At 28.1% G+C, this 23,505-nt stretch overlaps 1 protein-coding gene across 2 annotated transcripts in view; it reads left to right on the top strand.

The window, feature by feature from the left end:
* Positions 1–10,045, top strand: part of LOC126903618 (glutamate receptor 1-like) — a 101,902-nt gene extending 91,857 nt beyond the window's left edge. Inside the window, exons 16-21 of one of the 2 annotated variants that reach the window (XM_050681935.1) lie at positions 4,174–4,279; positions 4,934–5,074; positions 8,661–8,735; positions 8,877–8,974; positions 9,303–9,397; positions 9,557–10,045. In XM_050681935.1, coding sequence (XP_050537892.1) covers positions 4,174–4,279; positions 4,934–5,074; positions 8,661–8,735; positions 8,877–8,915 — 361 coding nt within the window. In that variant the 3' untranslated portion in view covers positions 8,916–8,974; positions 9,303–9,397; positions 9,557–10,045. Of the gene's footprint in view, positions 1–4,173; positions 4,280–4,933; positions 5,075–8,660; positions 8,736–8,876; positions 8,975–9,302; positions 9,401–9,556 lie in introns of those variants that run through there. The other variant, XM_050681934.1, reaches the window with a different exon arrangement.
* Positions 10,046–23,505: the final 13,460 nt, after the last annotated feature.

The following is a 23,505-nucleotide window of genomic DNA, read 5'->3' as shown; positions in this document are numbered from 1 at the left end:
ACCTTCTACAATTTCATTAAATATGTTATGGTTCTCACTTATCACTAACCGTTAATACCGTTTATGTAGTATAAGAATAGGATTTATAAGAAAAATAACTATATTTTAATAAAAAAAATAGTATACCATATATTTTTGACACTTGTCCATCAGAATTTTCATGTGTCAAATTTTCCATTAAAAAAATACCTTGTAATACATTTTATCTACTAGTTTGTATAATTAGAAACATAATAATAAAATACAAACATGTATTTTATTTATTCTTTTGGATAATCTTCATAATCTTCTTTTGAAAATGACTAATAATTTTTCTATAGCACAAGAATTCACTATATCAATGCGATTATTGAAATCAAATTAAGTTAACTAAATAATTTTAAAGGATTAAAAATCCTTAGTTGTACGATTAATCATATATAGAACAGAATATATATAAAGTAGTCTGGAATTATAAACATGAATTCGAATGCAGTGTGAGTTTACAAAACAGAAATAAGCAAAACTATCCTGTTTATGTCTTTTATAAAGTCATTTGGATTTACGCCAACCAATCGACAAGCATTCCGAAATCCGGGGTCATTATATAATATTTAAATCTAATTAAATTGTATTTGAACTCTTTTCAAAGTTTAATTCTAATTATTTTACAGATTTTGATTAATAAAAAATTAAGATATAAACTGGAAATTCGAGAATCCTGGGAGTATTTATAATAGACTAAAGCTTTTTGCCATAATAAATATAAAGAAAAAATTGTTCACATATTAAATGAATTCTCATATTTATAGCCATTGTAAATAAAAAGATTTTTTGTTACGCTCCATTTATGAAAGAATCCCTTCTTTTGTTCAACTGAACTTTATGAATTATACAGCACTATGAATTTAAAGTTATTTCTCAATTAAAATTATTTTGCAAAATGTCTAATATATGTTTTAGTTTATTTTATTGTATACTGATTTGTCGAACAACATTTTAAAAAAATTCCCAGTTTAATAATACTTGTATTAAAAGTTATAAGTGTTGTCAATTAAATTTATAACACCTTGTATGCATGTTTTAGCTCTAATAAAACATTGCAATAAACTTAAATTCAAACAGTTTATTTAAATTTTCGATTTTCAGTTTGAATCTAAGTGCAAAAATTTGGCTTTCAAGATGAAATAATTTACGATGAGGATTACAAAGACATATTAATTTATTATAATATTACGTCTATAGAGAATTAATATCTCCAGCAACCTAATTTTTAACCGTTATTAGTCTGTACAAAAATCTTTATAATAATGTTTAATACTTACGGGGGCGATTTCATAGGAAGTGTGGGGCTGTCACATCCCTATACTTTTAATGAAGTCATTCGTGGTTGGGATTTTTTAAAGTATATTTTTTACTCGTTTAGGTAGTTTAGTCAGAGAATTTATCACCAACAATTGGCACTTCTATCCTCGTAAAAATTATTTTTAGGATTGCTCTTGACTACTTATACAAAAAAGTTAATTGATTTGTTAAATAAATCTATTTTTAAGTATAACATAATAAAATTGGTGTTGTTTAAAATATTATTTCTAGTAACTATTAAGATGTAATCACAGAAATGAATTTCTCTTTTGAAAGGATATTGATAATAGTGCACACAAAATAACTAAAAGTTTGAGTTGTCGTAAATATTATTCTGAGTGTTAAAATTTAAATGTTGGTGGTAACTTATAAACTTTAATAAAATTATTCTAAAAAATGTATACGATTGAAAAATGAGCGTTTCATGCCACCAGATTTAAAAATAAATTAACGTGAACTCAAAGTAATAAGTTTGGACTGTGATAAAAATTTATTACATTTAATATTTAAAAATATAATCTATGGGAAAGTGTGATGAATGTTATTTAATGTCCATAAATTACCTACCGTACAAGCGCAAATCCAATACGTTATATTATCCTGAAATACGGCTAATTATATCAATTTGCGTGTAATATTTAATTATTTCCCTCCAATTATGCGCATGTTTTATGATTATTTATTGCTTTCATGAAGCTCACTCTGACGCTCTTACTTGACATTTTAGAATTTTCAAAATTAGTTGCAATATATTATAAATTTACAAGTCACGTAACATGTAATATAAATTTAGAATTTTACATTCCACGTTTTAAATTGATATAGTTGTTAAATAATAGCAGCAAAATATAATTTCATTGAATCATCTCATATTTCTAACACGAGCAATTATATAAGAAAATGCTACACATAATTATTATGACGTGTAGCTTAAGCTTAAAATTTTAAATTAAAACTTAATGAGAGATCAGTTTAAATAAACGGTGTTAGTTTATTAATGATGACCAAAATTGTTCTACATTACTTATTCATAATATAATGAAAAACATAATATAAAATTAATTATTTTGAAAAACATTTTGTATAAAGTAATTTTTCATTCGAGTCGTCATATACACAAAACATTATTAGGTGTAAAGCTAACTACTTAAGTGACACTTGATATTTTAGTAAAAATTAATATAATATCGGATTTAAGATGTTAATTTATTTATTTATGTTCACAAAAACAACAAAATCGAATGGGTAAATACAGAGAGAAACAAATATGACTAACAATTTTTGAATTTGTAGACAATGTTAAAGTATATTTTTATTGTTTATTTTTTATATAAGAAAAAAATAAAAATAATTTTTTTTTTAATCATATAACATTTTAGAGCTATGTTAGAGTATTTCTTATTAAAATTTAAATAAGTCAATAACAATTTTAGAACGAGTAATTATTAAGTTATAAGCATTTTAATACATAGAGTGGGTATTTAGCACTGGTGGGTGGTACTGTTGGTACTGGTGTATATTTATAATACATACATTACACCCACTGTATTAAAATGCTTGTAATTCAATTAAAATTTGTCTAAAAATTGTTATTGACCTGTTATTAATTTTAGTAAGAAAAGTATTGAAAAATGGCTATTATAAAATTACAAAATAATTTTTAATTAAGAAAAATGTTTTGTTTATTTTTTTACATAAAAACAAATAATAATAATAAAGTTGATTGTATAAAATTTATTGGAGTTGTCAGTTATATCTATTTTATTCTCTGAATATGCACATGGAGAGAAACTCAAGAAACGCATAGTTAAATTAACCAGTTTTACATGGAAAAAGTTATCCTTCTATGTAAACTTTTTTCATTTTACTAATTTTCTAATAAAACATGTTAGTGAGCTTTTTGTGAAACATAACAAAATATAAAAAATGATTATAACATTATTTTATGAACTGATATGAACTACCTTTTGTAGTTTATGTTCAATTTTTCCATTAATTTTAATGGGTTTCATTGTGAAAAATATTCTGTGTACAAGTACCGCCCGTTTAGAGTTCTGTTGCTATAGTCAATTTATAATGGTAACAACAACGTCCCCGAGGGCCATCGAAAAATGTTTTTGAGCCAAAAATGGGAAAACCAATAAAAGAGAGACTGAGCGATTTACAGTTTGATCTATACGGTTGTTCTGCCATTAATTTTATCTCCGCCCAATTGGTTATTCTCGGGAGTCCATTCTAACAAGAACGATACGAATTCATAGATAGGTTTTTACGTTTACCTTTTTTATTTTTTTATTTACTCTCAATAAGTTCCTATAAAAGCATTTCAATTGATTAAAAACAATAGGTGATGTTTGACATGTGCACATATCAATTGCTTTTTATGAAATATGAAGGTCTTCTTTGTTTTTACCCATTTATATTTGTTTTTATGCAGTATATTTAATTACCCTTCAATTTATTGTAGAACTGGTCTATAGGTTATGAATTTTATTGATAAAAGTTTAATAGTAATGTAAATTTTATCTATTACAATAGAGTTTTGTATCTATCAGTGAAAAAATGGCTATATTTACTCTTATCTTATAGCAAAGCCTTTATTTTATAAAATATTTAATTTCTAGTGCAAAAAATTGAAGCCTAAGCATAGTAAACAAAGAAACTAAAATTAAATCTAGTTAATCTAGATATTTATAATTAAAGCGAAGAGACAAAATTTATTCATTCATTCGTTGATGAAAAATTAATTTAATATTACTATTTTTCGTGTAAAAAGTATAAATTTTCCAATTGTTTCAATAAAAATTTTATTTAAAAATATTTTTTCAGAAATCGAATAAATACTGCTATTACCCAAATGACTGAAAACGGAGAGCTACTAAAACTAGAGAATAAATGGTGGGATGATAGAGATGAATGTAGTCATGAAGCAAAAGTAAGTAAAAATTGTAAAATAATTGAAGAGTAACTACATTGTACTTTTTCTTTAAATCCAATTAATATTAATTAATTTTGGGGCTAATGGAGAAAATTCATTGGCCCTAATTTCCTATTATTTTTTAATGTTTGTCACTATTAAATTAATTATTCAATTTTAAAGAAAAAAAACTCATTTCCTTTTTTATTGTTTAAAGATATTTTCATCGAGTAAATGTTGGTTTAAATTGTCCGTACCAGCATCGTTTTATTTGTAATTTTATGATATCCATAACTTTTTTTGACACACATTCCATTTCACAGATATTTAATTAGCTCTTCAGAATTTTATAATAGTTATGTTTTTTTTTTTTTACAAATTTAATAGATATTGTTTGAAGACGATATATTTTTAGTTAATTGTGTCAAAAATAGTAAAATATTGACGTTTTAAAATGCCATAATAGAGTCCACAAAAAACTTGAAAAAGTGGTTTTGTTTAGATTTATATATTTTTTATTTTGCACTTGCTACCAGTACGCGACAATAAAGTTTTCTTCATCCCGACCTGTACATGCATCATAAAACACGAAATATAGTCGAATTTTATTAAAAAGTTGAAATTTAGTATAGTTCCACCACATTATAATGGCGCACATCTTAATTCCCACAGGAGTCCTTCCGCAGTGCCGAACTAACATTAAACAACATCGCTGGTGTATTTTACATATTGGTGTTGGGACTTATCGTTGCTATTGCAGTGGCATTGTTCCAGTTTTGCTATCGTATGCACTCGGATCAAGCAAACTCTAAGGTAATTACAATTATTTTACGTGATTTAAATTATATTACTTTTTTTGTCATTTTGTTTTCTCAACTTAATATTTCAAGTAAAACTTCTCAACAATGTAATTTTTGTGTTATAAACGAACTTGATTCGAAGTATTTCAAGAGTAGTTCGTTTATGTTTAATTAGGGTAGTTTTAAATGGATTATTTTTAATTTACTTGGAAAGCTTTTTGAGAGTTAGACGTTTAAGTTCGTAATATTTTTATTAAATGAAAAAAATTATTATAAAGAAAACTAAATTGGTATTTTTATAGATAGACATTTTAGAGTTATAAAAAGTGTAACATTAAAAAGGATTATTTTATGATTAAATCGCGATTTATGGATAGAAACCTTATTTTGAATATGCACAAGCTATACTACTTTTTTTTAAATTTAAATACGAATTTTGAGTCGTAGATAAATAATACTAACTCAGTAGAGTATAAACGAATAATAATTAAGTAGAAAAATCAAACATTTTCTAATGGATATAAATATGATTTTTTTCGTGATAAAAATACCATTTTACGTATAATGTTATGTATCATTCATTCATAATTATAGAATAAAAAATACAAATTTAAACAATTTTAATCGCATAACTTTTTTGTTTGAATTTTGACTATTACGGCCAAACAAAAATCAAATTAAGCGCTTGAAATTAAAAATACTTTAATAACTGTCACACATCCAACGAATTACATGGTTTAGTAATTAAGAAGCTTAAGCGCTAAAAAGTTCATAACAGCTTTAGGCGCTAATCGTTTTAAAACTTTACATTATTAAAACGAACATGCTAAAAATTTACAAGTGTTGCAAACCTGTCAAAAGTTTTAGGTTGTTACGAATTATAATGTTTTTAAATGTAATAATTTTTATAAAAACTATTCTTTGAGAATATTGTGGGCGTTCACTTTTCAATTTCAGTGATTGAATTTTAGATTTCATTACATATTCTAAGTAATTACCAACAAAATTGTTTGATGTATTTTATTTTGGTGTAGTTCTCTGTTATTATCGTCTAAAATATATTTTTTTTAAATAAAAATAACAAATTTTGTTGTCAAAAAAACTAGAAATGTCTGCGTTTTGAATATTTTACAAAAAATGATAATTCAATTTAGTGAATTAGAATTTGGGTTTAAATGATTGTAAACTATTGTACCATGTGTCATCTAACAACTATAATCAACAAAGTGTTACAGTGACAGTAACTAATTTATTTTATATTATGGAATGACACAATATATTAACGTCACCTGCAAGTTATTGCACTTACCATAATAAGAAAAAGTTAAGGAACGAAAGACCTGTGTCGTATTTTAGTGACGAAGAAAATAATAATATGTCAACGTTTCAGGTGATTTAAATTTAAAAATTTATTTCAAGTATAAACGTGAAATTTCAAGTTTGTTGTAGAATAATGTAAGATCACATTAAATAAAATCATACAACGTATTTATAACTCCATTCGTTTTATACGAGTATATCAATTAGTTAATAAAAAACAATTAACTTTTGAAATGCCGTTTCAATTATTTTATAGATCATTAAACAAAATTAAACAATGACCCAATTTAATAAACATTAAACAAATAACTATAATGAATATTAATAATACAACTAATGGCTTTTGCGATTTACTAGTATATTTTTTGTGTTCAATGATATTATATTTTTTTGGTAAAAATGTGCATTATAGAATGTTTTTTAATAATTTATTGCTTCATCATTTTACCTTGTGTGTGTGTGTGCTTTCCGTTATCTCTTCAGAATAGGTTTTCAGTGTATTCTTCTTAGTTTTAAATACCAAAACCTTCGTATATGTGTGTGTGTGTGTGTGTGTGTGTGTGTTCTATAATGTCATAAAGCATACAACACAGTTCAATTATTTTCGATTGTAAAAAAAAGTTTTAAAGAAAAAGATAGACCGAATAAATCCCACTAGACTTACCGAAAGAAGCACAAAAAATCCCTGTTCTACTTAGGGACTATGGCTTATCAGTCATCAATACAAAACCAGAATCCAATTTTGTTGACAAATTTTTTCCGTCGATGTACTAGTTGATATTCCACTGAGACCGGCCAAAAAATATCTACTGAGTTAACAATACTTTGATGAATTTGGAATTCCACCATTACTTTTATAAAATTTTAAACTAGGAAAATGTTATAAGATTATTGTTTTTATGTAGCTATGAACATTTTCAATAGGTCATCAAATATTTTGATAAGACTATCGTTACATTAATGTTAGCGACGATACGAGCTCTGATTTTTGGGGTCGAACCGAACCCGAATTAATCATTTTATGGCAAAACATTTATCTATCACAATTCAACAAAATCAAAGAGATATTTGATTATACCAGTTTGATTTTTGTATCGGTTTACAAAAAATTTTCGGTTTGTTTTTTTCAATCGTAAGTTCGATTTTCAAACCGAAAGGAAAACGAGGGAGTTCGATTGGGTTTAATTCGAAAATCGAACAGTTCAAACTAAAGAATATGTTTAATTTACATGTCAGTTTTTTACTAGATAAAACTATTTATTTTCTAATTTTAAAAATGAATAATGATTACATCTATTATAACTGATAATTTATCAATGATTATCCTTAACTTTAATTATTTGTTTGCCTTTTTCACAACGATTTTCTTAAGTCTCACCAATATATTTTTAATAAAAATCATAATATGATGGTTATTGAAAAGACTTGAGAACAATCTTTAAAGAGTTTTTGTGTAGTATTATTTGTAAAGGTTAAGACGGTAAACAATTATTACGGTCTTTTGTGTTGATCTATACCATCTTACCAAAACCTCGGAATGACATGGTAGAAATATAAAGAGACCTATAGAAACGAACAAACATACACTGAAAACATCACGTATATGATTATCATTTATTGTTTACACAAAATACGACTTGGAATATAAAACACTGTGTGCAACTCTCTTGACTAATGTAGGTACTATTTGTTGTCAGACATTTATTTTTTAAAGTGAACCGAGATATTAGAAAAATTAGCATTATCCCTGTGATGTGCGTCAAATACGAACATATTTGCCGTCACCGTGTCAGAAAAATAGTTTTTTTTATTCGCAAGATTACACGCGTAAAAAATAAGGTACGAGGGTAATTTCTATCCTGAATTCGTCCTTTTTCAAACTTGCTATTTGATTTCCTATCTGACTCGCACAAAAATAACTATTTCACTTTATATTTATACACATAAGTGTGTTTTGGAGCACTACTAAGTTAAAGTGTCGTAAAGATAGATGTCAGAAATACTGAGAGTATTTTTTATACGCATTAAATTTCACACTATTAACACATTTTTTACTGTGCCAATTATTGCGACTCTAGAACTTAAAACGGCATTAGTGTTTATTATGTAAAATGATAAGTCAGGACACAGTCGTTTAACAAGTTTTCCAATTAGTTAAGTGCCGAATTAACGTCCAGGCCGTTAGGAAACTAGCGTATATATGTAGAATCTTACATTGTACAAACATTCCTCTTATCGGACTTGTTCTTTGTTTGACAATAATTGTTTTTCGTTAATAGTTTCAGTTGCCCGATGCAGTAAAAACCGTTGGCAAGTATAAGAATAACAGACACGACCCAGAGAATGGCGTCAGGGTAAGTTTATCGATCATTTATTATGGGAGTTAATGCCAAGACGTGGATGTACACCATTGTAGTAATGCATTTACCAAAAGAAATAACTGGGATATTAAATTGAAATGCCATAATTTAAGTTTTTAATTATTTATTTTTTAGGAAACGCCAGTTGATATGTGCAGAGTTATTGGCACGTAGAAAAATATAGCCGTTTGTCCAAAGTGCTTGTTAATACGTTCCACTACTGATGTCTTTTGGTAAGAAACAAATTCATATTTTCAAATTGGGAATCTAACAAAAGATTAACTGTTGCGTAAAGATGACAATAACATTTAACGCTTAAATTACTAAATTTCTAAAAGATTTAAGATGCTTAGATTTTAGCTTTTGATGTGTTTTTGCTCAATTTAACGTCAAAATAAGCTTAACCGTGTTTATTCTATAAAAATAACAACATTTTAAAAAGATACTCGGATATTTAACAGTACAATACTTCATAAAATGTTCTTTTTGCATTCTTTTGTTAATCAATGAACGTATTGTGAACAGCAAATTGTTTCCTAAAATGATATTTTTTTTCTTTAGATGTAACAGTTCTATGTTGAATCTTATGTGGAACATATATACATATTTGATAAAAAAAAAAACTCAACTCCTGAAAAGCATTTGTCACTTTCCAGGTAGCCCAAAGAGTTATAGTTTGTATTTTAAATATTCTCCATCGTATGTTGTACATATTTATACTTTTTGTTCTCTTTGTGTCATGTTCTAAAAATACACATGTACATTTGTTACTATCGGTTTAGTTACGTTCATTATTATTTTTATTTTTTGTATAGTATGTTCGTTATTGGATATTTTATAACATGAAAATTGTACATAATCTGTTTAACAAGCATGTAGTCAAATACGCAATGTTAAAACAATATCATCATCAGTCATTATCCTGTCTATATAAATGTCAAAATGTTTTATTGATTATTCATTAATTTTTAAAAGTTTTTGTTATAGAGTGACTGTAATATTTTATATCCCAGGGGAAATTGTAAATAAACGATTTTAGTTAATAAAATATAATTTTGTTACTAATGAAAATGTTACGTTTAATGATGAAAAATGTGCACTTATTGTATTATATTTAATTCAATAACAGTTTTGTGTTAAAGTTTGTTATTTAAATGACGGTAATAATAAGGAAATATTTATGATACAATAATTTTTATGTTGACGTTGTTTGTTTTACACGTTTATTTTGTATTGAAACGAATGATAAAGAAAGATGTGTTTTTTTGTAAACAATGGAAATAATTAAATTTATTAAAACTTGTAATACCGTTATAAATATAAGTGTATAATCATAACTATCAATACATCGTAATTCGTTTACTATTAAAAATAATTTAATAAAAATGGTTTTAATTTTACAAAACTTTTCGCCGCCATCTAACGTCCTGTTGTCTTAAACGTCATTAAGTGTTTGCTATACAATTACACCTGTTATTATTATTATCCCTTTTATTTTTTAAGCTTAAGCCAACAAGCGATTTCTGGTAAAAATGAAAACGACCGTTGACAGTAATTTAATTAAAACTATTTAAATTCTAAATTGCTGTTACCTGTCAAATAAATAAGTCATTGTATTTATAATTAATTATTTGGTTTGAAGTTTTGGGCTGTGTTAAAACTTTTCCTCGGTCGGAAATTTTAAATTATTGTTTTACCTAAAAAATCGTAAGCCAATAATCAAGTTAAATGTAACATTCCGTTGTATTGACGTTAAAATATAATATGTCAGTGGACGGAAAGTAATTTATTAAAACAAATTAAACGTTATCCTTTTGAAGTGTAGAACCATATTTTAATTAATGTTTAATTAACCCTTTCTACCCCCGAAAACTATTTGATAGTCCTCATAAACGATAAATTATTTAAGAATAATACAAGTCGACATTGTTCGACGAAAATATATGTGTTGAGTACACTTGCAAAAGTAGTCGGTAACATAGTAATGCTCAGTGAGTAGACCGTCAACATTTGAGTCAGTAAACTCGACTCGGATGCAAATGTTGAGGATTAACCACTTGAATACTTTTCGTTGGTTTATATTAATAGACGTGGACTAATTTACGTTCATCGACCGAGGTAAAGTCGCTTAGTCTTTACTAGACTAGGACCGAGTAGGTTCTTTCAACGCGTATTGAACAAAAGTTACACGGATAGATGTGCACGAAATCAGTTTCGGGCTTACCCGTGTACGTTTTATATCAGATAATATATGTTTTTGTATTACTGAGGCGCCGTGTGTGCCTTTGACAGTAATGTAGGCAAAGGAATGGGTCGGGTTAAAACTGATTGACGACGTATACGTAAAAGCCATGTCGCTTTGATGAGGTTTGCTGAATAAACCTAAACGTACCTCTGATGAAAAGCGCACAGTGTTCATTACGTGCGGATTATGATTAATTCGGGCGGACGTCTGTTCTACCACAGGCATTCAAAAATGTGCAATTAGTCGTTCAGCCAATTATTCTACGACGAATTTCGGTTTTGTTCGTGTGGTAATATTGCGAATAGAATGAAAAAAAAGGTGAAAAACAAGCGGTCGTCCTGTTCACCTCTGCCCGGCGTGTGGGTGTTGGTTAGGGTGTCCGACGTCACGTTGTCAAAAACACAATACGCTGAACTAGGCGGATCTGCATCGTATCCACCCGGTCAGATGTTTCTACGTTTCAATAGAACGGCATTAAATTTATGGCGTAAACGCGCGACAGACGTCGCAATTATTTTATAAAACCGTTGTAGGTGTACAGCCTGTTACGAACGCAATTATAATATGCTGCAGGTTCTGTGGACAATGAACGGTTGGCTCTGGTCCTCGGAACCAGAGCGTTTATTTGTCTTCCGATTGAGTGAATATTTCTTGTACAATACTTCCACTTGACTGGGGTGGACATCTAAAAAGTAATACTACGGAAAGCTAATATTTTTTGTCACTATATTTTTACAATGCTGATGATAAATCAGTTTGTCGTTTTTTTAACTGGATGGCTCTTAAATATTTCTCGTTTCGAGGCTATAGATAAACAGTTATTTACACTAAACGTATCACCGTAAAACTTAAAAATAAATAAATTATTCAGAATAACTTCACTTATACAGTCAAACGTTAAATCGAAATAATCAAACAAATAAAATATTACGAGAGTACGAATAATGTGTATGATGTATAATAATATGAATAGTGTTCATAAACAAAATTTTTTGCTAATGAACATTATTCATGAGTAAAGAGGACCCTAATGATTTATATAGTAGATAGGTTTATGTCGTTTAATTACTTTTGCGTCATACTACAACGTTAAAAAACTCAGATGCAATGGCGTAAACAGGGGTGTTTGTCATATCTCTCTCTTGAAGAGTAAAAATACGTGGTAAGGGCACAATTTTTTCCATTTATAGAATACAGTAAAACTTCTCCTGTGTATAACGACCCCTTGACAAAAACCCTAATTACGCTACCCTCTGAGGATAAATAATAAAAACAGAAACAGTGATCTCTCTGGCATTTATAAACGGTAAGTCCCCATCATTTGAATTAATACGCAAATCTTACACAAAGTGAGAGAATTCATGATGAATTTTTTAAAAACTACATTTTATTCTTAAAATTCCACTTGACATAATACGTCAAATCTTTTTGATGGACACCTACAAGATACCCAGTCAGAATAGTTAGTTGAGGTGTATCTAGATTCAGGAAACCAAATATAGGATATTATAGTCTACACTTTAGAACACAGAGTGCATAACGAAGTAATAATCTAAAAAATGTTATTTAATACAAACTTTATCGATTTTGTCTTTTGGAATGGCTCAAATTCAGGTAGGCGCGGTATTACTGTTAACGATACATACTACATCAAATTTATAATGATTTTTTTATTTGATCTGCGTTATCAAGATTTCATATTTCTAAAACAATTCATGACATAGAAATATTTAAGAAAATACACGAGTTTCAATAGCAAGTTGCTTTTTATCTTAAAATATAAATATAAATATTTATTATAATCTACTATTTTATTATTGCATGCATTAAAAATATACTGAAATCAACAAATAAAGAGTACACAAACGGAATATTTTTGATAAAAATGACGATAAACGATATAGTTTTACTTGATATTTATTATTGTCGAACTTAAATGAGTAAGCATTAAGGCTAACAAATTATAGTGCATCAATATAAGCTTATCAAAAATTCTAGTCTCTAGGGCATCCACTAGAGTTTATCAAATACTTCTTTTATGCGAATCTACGTATTGACAAGATAGAATCCAATTAAAATATTGAATTTCACGTTAATTTCTGTATGATATTAATGGTATCAATATTTATTGATTGTCAATACCTTTAAATAGGTATTCATAATTTGATGAAAACTTTTCCCACATGAATTTCATCGGAAAACACGATGGAAATTCGATCATTTTCAAACTACTGTGAGTGTAACTACTTATTGTAATTGAATTACTTTTCAACAGTTTTTATATCGATTACATCAAGACGACTATATTTATTAAGTTCCGATATCAGGTTGTGTTTAGACGACTTTTCAGATGAAAATTATAATTTTTAGTACTCGTGAGAACTTTATTCACTCATTTAGGGACTCACGAGAATCATCGATAGGTATTTTATTATCATTCCGATCGTCTTACTGATTAGTCCTGTCCACGAGCGTTCACATTATTCACTGGCGTCTAACGCGTCTGTGTTGTGTTAGCCACTTGAAAATCGCTAACGAGACGACACAGGACACCCCGAGACATCTGGACACATTTTTGCATACATTAAATCTTATGAATTCCTGATACAAGATTTGATGTTTGTAATAAATGCGTAATTTTTTTTCCAAAGGTTTCTTATACAAGAGTCTAAAAAAGCGGATACGGTTTGATGTCCTGCAATGTAATTTATTATGTGTTATATGTACATTGTAAAACCATTCCACATTTTACATTGTAGAAAATAGTTTTATTTATCAGACATTTATTGGGATAAACTTTTTCGAGGGCCGTAAGCATATTGTTTGTAGATAAATCTGAACTGTGTAAAAGGTATACGGCAAAATAAGTTTAAGAGCAAGGCAAATTGAATATCACACAATACTGATCGGACTATTAAAAGATTCATTATATTTCACTAAACATGTTTAACTCATACATATGACCAGTTATTTTTTATATAGAGTGTCCGGTAAAGTAACGAAACGGGTTTCTATTGTTCTTATTGTTTGTAACAATTGGTATGTTTTCTTACTTTTTAAACATTCTGTATAGTGTTATTTGTAAAATCGAATATTTTACTCTATACCTCCTACGTGATCCTTTCACGGAAATCACAAGTTCTACTATTTTATTATTATTTAATCCAACAGTAATTATTTGTAGGAATTCAATTTAATTATTGTTGTAATAACGAAAAAATATTTTGAACATTTGTATTTATAGTCTACATTTTTACTATATGATTATATTGTTTCAAATCGAAGTCTTTAATAGGAGAAAGTGTTGTACTTTGGTACCATTTTTGTTAAATCTCACACAATAACTTCAATTTTTAAAATTCCAAATTCCTTTAAAAAACAATAATTTAGGAAATACATATTGGTTCATTTTAATCAATCCTATAATACTATAATTAAATTTCTTTGAACTATAGATTCGAGGGTGTGTCGAAGATAAATGTATTTATCTGTTTTCATTTCGTTTTTTCACATGAAGTTGGTTTTTTAAAGTTTAAAAGAAAATTTATATTATTTTATTTTGTTAAATAATGATTTTTTTTTTTTTTCATAAAAATGTATAGATCAAAGTTTGATTCATTTTTATGAATTATAGTAAATATCAAATGTATTGTAAAATAAAATTACTTATTATAGCTGAGTGAAGTGTGCAACGTACAAGAATTGTTACCTGCGTGTAGTACTAAAAATATACCGTCGCTAAACACTATTCGCCTTTTCTAAATTTTCAAAAAGTTATATCTTAAAAAGTAATTATACGAAAATGATTATGAACTCGTCACAATTTTATTTAGACTATTCCTCATTTATTAGTAATAAAATAATAATAGGTTCCCATTTAACTATGGACGGTTACCCCTAAGAGCTACCCAGAGAAATAAACATCTTCTTAATAAAAACTTAATATTTTCAAAGTTTATAAAAACAAATATTAATTTTAACTATTTTCTGAAAAATCATAATTCAACAAAAAATTGGAGTTACTATAATTATTAATTATAATAATATATAAAGAAGTCTTCTAGAAAATATATTTTTCCATACGGTATTTCTATTTAATTAATATCACTACAAAATACGTTATCATTAAAAAATGAATCAGTTATTTACTCTTATAATAGAAAAAATATAATTTAAAAAACAATAAATGAATTTTCTACATTAAATTTGTATTGGATTCCTTAATTTATAAAAATTAAATATTAGTGATTGATTATTTTTTCAATTGTACAATACTAATTGTAACTCTGATAAAAGCCTTCTGATAATAACTGTAATCCATTACTGTCAGAATATTACACTTAATCGGCGTCAAAACTTAATAAAAGCGTATCTTTATTGCAATTGTTATTTTTCCTTAAAGAAATACAAATTACTTAAACGAAATATTGTAATATTGAAACTAATAAAAAATATATCAATTTATTTCAAATTTTTTAATTAATAACGATCAAAAATATAGTTGTAACATTAATATTATTCTTCAAAAACCTAAAAATGAGCAAGTTAATTTTCATAAAAGTAATTTATTGATGTTTTAGTGATTATATAGAAGGCGATTCTTTTTACGCTTGCCGCTCAATTCCCTAAAAACAAAAATTTTTTTCAGAAAATTATGCAACTAAGAAGTAAAAAAATTACTGGTTGACAACAAATCTTTTACCAATATTACAAGATTTATTAAAAATTTAAAATATTGGAGGTAAGGCGGGATGCTATTATTTTTATCACTAGACTTTTTCTATCTCAATTTTACTACCGCATAGGTATAAAAATATTAATAATTTCTAATCAATTGACTAATATTAACTAGTAAATTTTCGAATCAGATTTCAATTACTTATTTTCATTATAGAAAATAAATGAATTAAGAAAATGACGAGTCGATAACAACTTTTGACTACTATTTCAAAAGTTATATACAATTCAATGTAATGACTGGATGTTACTCTCAACTATATTCTTAGGTGGGACGGATTGTACGGCCGGGAAATAACTTGTGATAAAAATAGCAACACTCATTTCTTTATTTCCAGTCAATACTTTAAATTGTTAATAATGTACATAATCACTAAAAAAAGTTGATCCCCTATAATGCATAAGGAATGAACAAAAGGAATACTTAATAGTGAATAAATAGAGACTTATATGATACAACAGCAACATTCCCACAATTATTATTTTACGAATAATTGAGTGATTCTTGATTTAAGATATCATTTTTAATTGCCATCCATTTCGGGATATTGTCATCAGTACTTTATATGAACATTTCTTTGTTGTATTAAATTGAATATTACATATTTATTATTTCAAGATAATATACATAGTTTATAGCGATTACGTTGGTGGATATACAGAGTGTTTAAATGAGTAAGGAAATTATTAAAAACAATGAGAACAATAGAAACCCGTTTGCTTACTTAATGATGAACACTCTACATAATAGATATTGTACAACAGTGTAAATTACATGAAAAATAAATAAATAATTTATTTGTACTAAGTAATGGATTATTAAAGTTTTGTAATATGGACAACGCAACACAATTTACGGCAATATCATCTACAAGTGATCAATTCTAGTCGTGTAATTTCTTTTTTAGACCTATAATTGAAAAAAATTGTAAACCTCTTCTCATTTCTAGTTTTACAGAGAATGAATTTCCAACAGCTATTTCATGAAGATTTTATAATAACTACGGGATTATTTTAAGTAGAAATAATGTCACAGGTCTATAAAACAATAATTCAATTTTCGCAAGCTGAATTAAATATCCATTTGTAGATTATAATAGTATTGATGTCTAGACCAGATGGTGGACGCCACATTGTTTTTAAAACAGTCCAGCAATAAATAATATTCGACTGGGTCACCTCGGCAGTGGACATGAGTTATGAAAGCACTACACGGAGAACCGACTAGTTATTAATCCTGTGCAAAATAAATACCGCACTAGGCAATATAAGTCAAATACACGTACTAAGTGCATTTTAGTAGGAGGGAAAAGGTGGGCGAAGAAATATAATAATTTACCGGAAACCTATACAATAACAAACGGACCGAGTTTACAATATCATAGAAATTTATTAATTTTGTTTCCTAGTGTTATTGCTGCATTGGAAAGAAATACAAGCCAACGGTCTATTACACACACCCGGTTACTTTGTTTCACCAACGAGTTTCTCCAATTTATGACTGAGCCCTTTCGCTCCTCCGCCACGGCGTCTGTTGAATTTCAAACTATCAGACGCCGGCAAAACCGATTTATACATTCCCTCGATCGTTCAAAGCTTCACACTGCCTACCACACACTTGGCCGTGATAACGTGCCAAAATGGATGTTGACACATAACAAGCTAATATTTGTTTTAACTTCTTACCGTGTTCGTTTTACTCGACTTGTTTCGCGTTGTTGAAATTTTTTGATTTCTCACTATTACAAAACAGTAGTTGTTTATTGTCTACGCTTAAGCCACTAAAATTATGAGAAATTTTACTTCATGGAAACCCAACCGAGTCTAAACAATAAAGTTTTGAAAAAAAACTTTCGTAAACACGAAACACAAGTTGTAATCTCTTACTAATTTCTAGTATCAGTCTTTTTGCTGAAATAAATTTGGAGTATTTTTAAAGGAAAATGTTATTTTTAAAAGTTTTCAACAATATATCCTATGGACACTCTTCAATACTAATGTTAACGCTTTTTTTTAAATAATGTAATTATTTTATTTTCAAATATTCTTGATGTTATATTATTGTTATTTTTTATGTTCAACGTTCTCTTTAAAAGCTTTAAGCTACTTTAAAATAATTGTCCATTGTTGACTTGAGAAACCCGAAGATATTTTTATTTGTATTTTTTACTTGGTTATCAAGTAAATATTTTAATGAGTTTTTTTATGCTCCCAAGTTTTAGGTCTCAATTCAAGTTTTTAAAAATTTCTTGCTTTCGCGTAACATAGCAATTTGATTACTAATTATTATGCCTAATATTGGTGATGGTTTTATCAAAGACAAAATTTAGTGTAATTACTAAATATATATATCAATTACCCAAATGTTTAATGTATACAGAAATAAATTTGCTATCATAGTAACAGAAATTAAATGAATTAACCAAATTATTTTTAATATCTGCATTTTTACAACTTTTTTATTTTATTTTAAAAGTATAATTTTCTTATACGCTACAATGTACAGTAGGGTTTACGCAGAAATTGAAAAAATACAATACTCACGAATAATATTAAAATATACATTATTATTATTATTATTTAGGTGTATCATTTGTGCAAAAAAAATAAACTTTAGCGCGTGTATGAATTGTAAAATTTTAAAAATCCAATCAAATTAAAAATATGTTAAAAAATTTATATGGTTACAGAATAACTAGGTTAATTACTTACAGTAAACATTTAAAATTATTTCCATGTATCAAATCAGGTTTTGTAATAAATCTTATTTTTGATTACTTATGTTGAAAAATAATATTACATGGACTATATGATTTTTCATTGTTATGTGTGTAAATGTTTCAAAAAAGTTCATATACGTAGAATACAAACTGTATATGTAAATTGAAGCACGTGTTTTGAGAGGTGGTCATGTGTGGTAGAAACAATGCAAAAGATCTCATGGGAAATCAGCATGACGTTTTACGCCGTTTAAATTTTCTGAGAAAATCGCAGGAACATTATAGGCACCTCCATTTTTTCAACTCAAATATTTTCCCTGTCATAATCCAAGCCAGTATTCTTTATATACATCACCAACTGCCAAGCCAATACTTTAATAGGATTGATGTAATAACTTTTTGATAAATTTAGTGTGTAACAAACATTAATATAATTACTTCGGAATTCTTAAAGAATATTAATTTTTTTTTATAAACTTAACTTGATAATTAAGTGAATTGAACCTTTACAAATATTATTATAGTCAAATTTCTTAATATAAAAGAGAGCTGTTTTACTAGAACTCAGAACTTTCTATTAAAAAAGTAAAAACAATAAACTTATCACTTATCACTTATTACTTTAGAATGATTGTTATATTTTATATTGCATCTGAACAGGATATAATCCAACTGATATTAAATTTAATAGATTTTAGTGAATTCCAATATAAATTGTTATTACCTAACATATTGTTCGTTCTCTTTAATGAAATAACTGATATAATACAAAACATGGAACTATTGTTACCGCTAACGTGGTTTTAGTCAGGTTATTAATAATTAATCACTTGACATTAAATTTTAATTTCTAAAAATATACATCATAGAAACCGACTGTTTTAAAACATAATTGATTAGTTGTAAACAACAGTAGTAAGCCAAAATAATACGACGAATAACTGTCTTTGATAGTATTATGTGGAGTTTATTTATTATAATTTGTTTTTTACTCGCCTTTGATATATACATGTTCATATGTTGAGTTATATACGCACAACTAATGTTTTTTTAACACATTTAGACTTGAGGGAACAATAACTCGAAAGGAGAAGAGGAATTGTCCACTGCGGCCATACGCAATGAAAATAGAGTTTTCATCTTAAGCCCTTATATTATATGATATCACGCCCTTTTCTTTCCCCAGGGTATTTATATGTTAACTAATAGTTGCGTAACCATTTCCATATGCGTAAAAGTCTGAAACGTTTTTCTAGTCCCGCAGCGGATGACGCGAAAAAGGTTTTTAAAGGACCACTCAGGATTGTAATCTCTGTATCACTCTATCTCTTTCTATTTCATTTTATTTCTTCTGTCACCACCTATATATATATATATATACACGCACAAAGAAATGTGTATGCATATTAAAAATGGCATACTTGTACCCAAATATGGTTAAAAGTCATTGAGGTTTTTTGTTGTTTGTTTGTATTATTCTACGTTATTTCATTCTTTTTTAAAGACACTGCCCGTCTTTTGTTGGAATTGTCCGCCGCACTGCAACATTATTTCTTTTTTTTTTTTTTATTGAATTTCAACTCGATTAACTCTGTACACCGACTTGAAACGTTATTGTTTAATTAAAAAAAGCTTTGTGGTCAACAGACGTTTTGTCTCGCTCCGAGATTCGTAGCAAACTGTAATCGCGGTCGGTACACAATTTTCGGTTTTATGATAAGGATAGTAAGTTTAAATCGAGATTATCTAACAAACTCATATGCGTGGCAACTATTTTTTGACTGTACAGTTCCTACCGTACACGAGCATAGAGGCCTGGATCTTAATTGTGCGTTAGTTTAAATGAATTGAACGTCATGAATACAAAATGCCGGGTAGTTTTGTGTACGATAAGCGACAATTTTCATCAGAAACGGCAGTTAAACGTCGGGGGAAAGTGGAAACACGGATTTCGTATAAAGTTAATTTTGTGAAACTCGTGGCAGCTTTGCTACCCTTCCGCCTGCCCCGGCCCTAATGAATCGCACACGTACGGTGGCGCTACGGCCGTAGGGAGAACGTTATGAACGTTTAGCAGTAGTCGGCGGGGGAGACAACAGTTATCGTCATTAATATAGCTATTATTAAATAAGTTAAGTAGAATAATAGTCAACCTAAACTTTGTACCAGAAACGTGCGTATATGCGTTCAGACCGTACGGCCACTACAGCTGGTTTTACTCGAAAAGCACCTCTTCTAATGGTACCGAATGCGATCCACCAGCTCGCCAGACTGGAATAGAACGTTTCCGAATCGCACCTGTTACACGACAATGAAATGAGGTGCATCCGAAAAACAGCGCGACACACAACGTTAATAATTTCAAGCGCGACACGGGCGGCTCTTCAACTTCTTTGGGCTATAAAAAGTTTACTCTTCTCACGTTTTCCGAATAACATTTACCAACCGTTATTCATCGTTATCGCTTTCTGTGTATATACGTGAGTCTTAAAGCGATGAGAACAACAAGCGTTGACTTTCCATTACTTTTGTAATGAATTCGAAACACAGGAAGGGACTTGAAAATGTATACAGTTTACGTATAGTTAAATAAGTTTTCCCAAAGTTAACCACTAATAATATAAATAAATTACACGCCAAAGAATATATAAAATTACTTTTATTCTGGCAGCGTTTTCATTCGGACGTTGTTAATTCTTCATCGTTGTATAAATCAAGTAAGGGGGCCACCGAACGGGGTAAGCGTTTTATTCCGCGTTTTATACCATTTGCATTCCTTTGGAAAAAACTATTAATTAATATTTTAATAAAACATCCGCAGGAAAGTTGTTATTATGAACTGATTGTTTAGATGAGACCTTTTGGCGATGTAGTATAAAACCCAGTTTTAAATTAAGTATAACTTCTACTACAGCGGATAAAAAACCTTTTTACTACAAAATAGTAGCATTTAAATTAATTTAAAAAGATTTCTATTTCAATTGAAAAATACTTCAATTTTAATTAACAAATTGCACTAAAATCTTTAGTTGTAGATAAATAGTATAATCAGAAAATCTGTATGCAACAATATATTAGATTCAGTAAATTTTTCCCATAAAAAACTCATGTCACGCTAGAATATTTTTCTACTTAAAAGCTATCTAAAGTACACAGCGGAAGATAAAAAAAAACTTAGGGAGGGTCCGACTACTTTTTAAAATTTTGAGTTTTAGATCTTGCTTAAGTTTCTTAAACACTAAAGTAAAATGGTCAAGCGATTTCGATGATATTAACTAATTACACTATCAGATAAACTGAATGTCTACACGATTGTTTTTTCTACATTTTCATTTTTTTAACAAACAATATACACATACTAGTAATGAGTCACTTTTTAATTAATTCATTTTTATCGTGTAATATCGCACTTTAATAAGAAACATGATTGAGATTATTCAAATTTGTTTTTCAAAATATGAATAATTTCTTAATACTTAAATATACAAATTAATATTTTTGTAGGTTTCCGTATAATTTATTGAATTTCAAATCATGTTATCAGAGTTTCCATCGAGGTAATATAAACTTTATTACATACAAATAACCGGTCGACTCATTTAGAAATGAATACACTTTTTTTTTTTTGGTAGAGTTTTTGCCGAATAAATCAACAAAAATTATTTTTGTTGTTTATAATGATTGACTTGAAAAACGAGGGATTTTTCGTCGTCGCGGTTTCTCCTATATTTTATATTATAATTTCATAAATACAATCATAACAACAATAATAACACTAAAATTTTACAAGAGAAAAAAAAGGAACTAAAGGAAACTTTCTTGAATAATACTACACTGTAAAAAGTAAAGATATTTGTCTCTTAACACAAAGTTATACCAATCCCGCGAGAGAAACAAAACAAGCGAATATATTTCCAGAGTTCATATTATCCATTTTAACTGTCTGCGAGTCACATTTGTATTATAAGATATTGCTTCTATGAAACAGATTAGCTTTACTACTGACACATTATAGAGCACGTCGTGGCCATAACATTTTTAACGTACTCGTTTGATCATTGATACATGAAACTTTATTAGTGTCGAGAATAAAAAACTTCTAAGTTACGATTTTGTTTTTCTATTCACAAAGATCACACNGTTTGATCATTGATACATGAAACTTTATTAGTGTCGAGAATAAAAAACTTCTAAGTTACGATTTTGTTTTTCTATTCACAAATATCACACACACACACACATACAAGCGCACAATATTGTAACATAAAACAATCGTGTTCTATATTTGCATGCATCTGAGCAGCAGGGAAAATAGGTCGGAAATTATAACGTGGGGCGCAATGTTTTAGTAGGGAAAAACACGATGCTTTAAGTTGCTTTACACGGCGGTCGGGGGATTGTTCTCTGTGTTATAAACTAAATAAACAAAATTGTAAGGCACAGCGGGTAACTGAACCGGAGGATGGCAACTACTAGATTACAATAAAAGAACATTATGCAGCCTTTAAACGGAATTTTTATGGGTTTTAAACATTCTCTCTTGGTTCTATTCGATTTATGATAATGTGAAAATGATTTACGGCCAAAATACCCGACATCATCACTAACAATTTAAAATCACTTTTACCCAATGTCGAATGTTTCATTAAAATTCCATCGTTCAAATCTTACGCGCCCTGTTACAGTTTGTCTAGAGGTGAGTGAAACAGCTGTGCGATTATCGTAATAGGATTTTAAAAAGTATCGCGTTCTCAATGGCCTGAAATATTATTTTAACATACAATTTAGCCATTGATGTACTTTTAATTATTAAACGGGGTCTGATGTAAAAATTACAAATAAATACACCAATAATGCTTTTTTTTTTTTTTAACTGAAAATTGAGGGTTTTAAAAAAATAAACAATGTCCTATTGTTCCAAAATTTTTAACAAGTTTAATAAATTTGAATTTATAAATTAATCCACTTTATTATTTATTCGGCTAAGAGCAAAAACCAGGTGCATAATACATTTATTTTGAAAGTCAAATGTAGATTTAGACGTCAACTGACACTTGTAGCA

This window comes from Daktulosphaira vitifoliae, unplaced genomic scaffold (genome assembly GCF_025091365.1).
Source record: "Daktulosphaira vitifoliae isolate Bord-2020 unplaced genomic scaffold, ASM2509136v1 Scaffold_4, whole genome shotgun sequence".
Taxonomy (NCBI): domain Eukaryota; kingdom Metazoa; phylum Arthropoda; class Insecta; order Hemiptera; family Phylloxeridae; genus Daktulosphaira; species Daktulosphaira vitifoliae.
The sequence above is the reverse complement of the archived record's forward strand: the minus strand, read 5'-3'. Positions and strand labels throughout refer to the sequence as shown.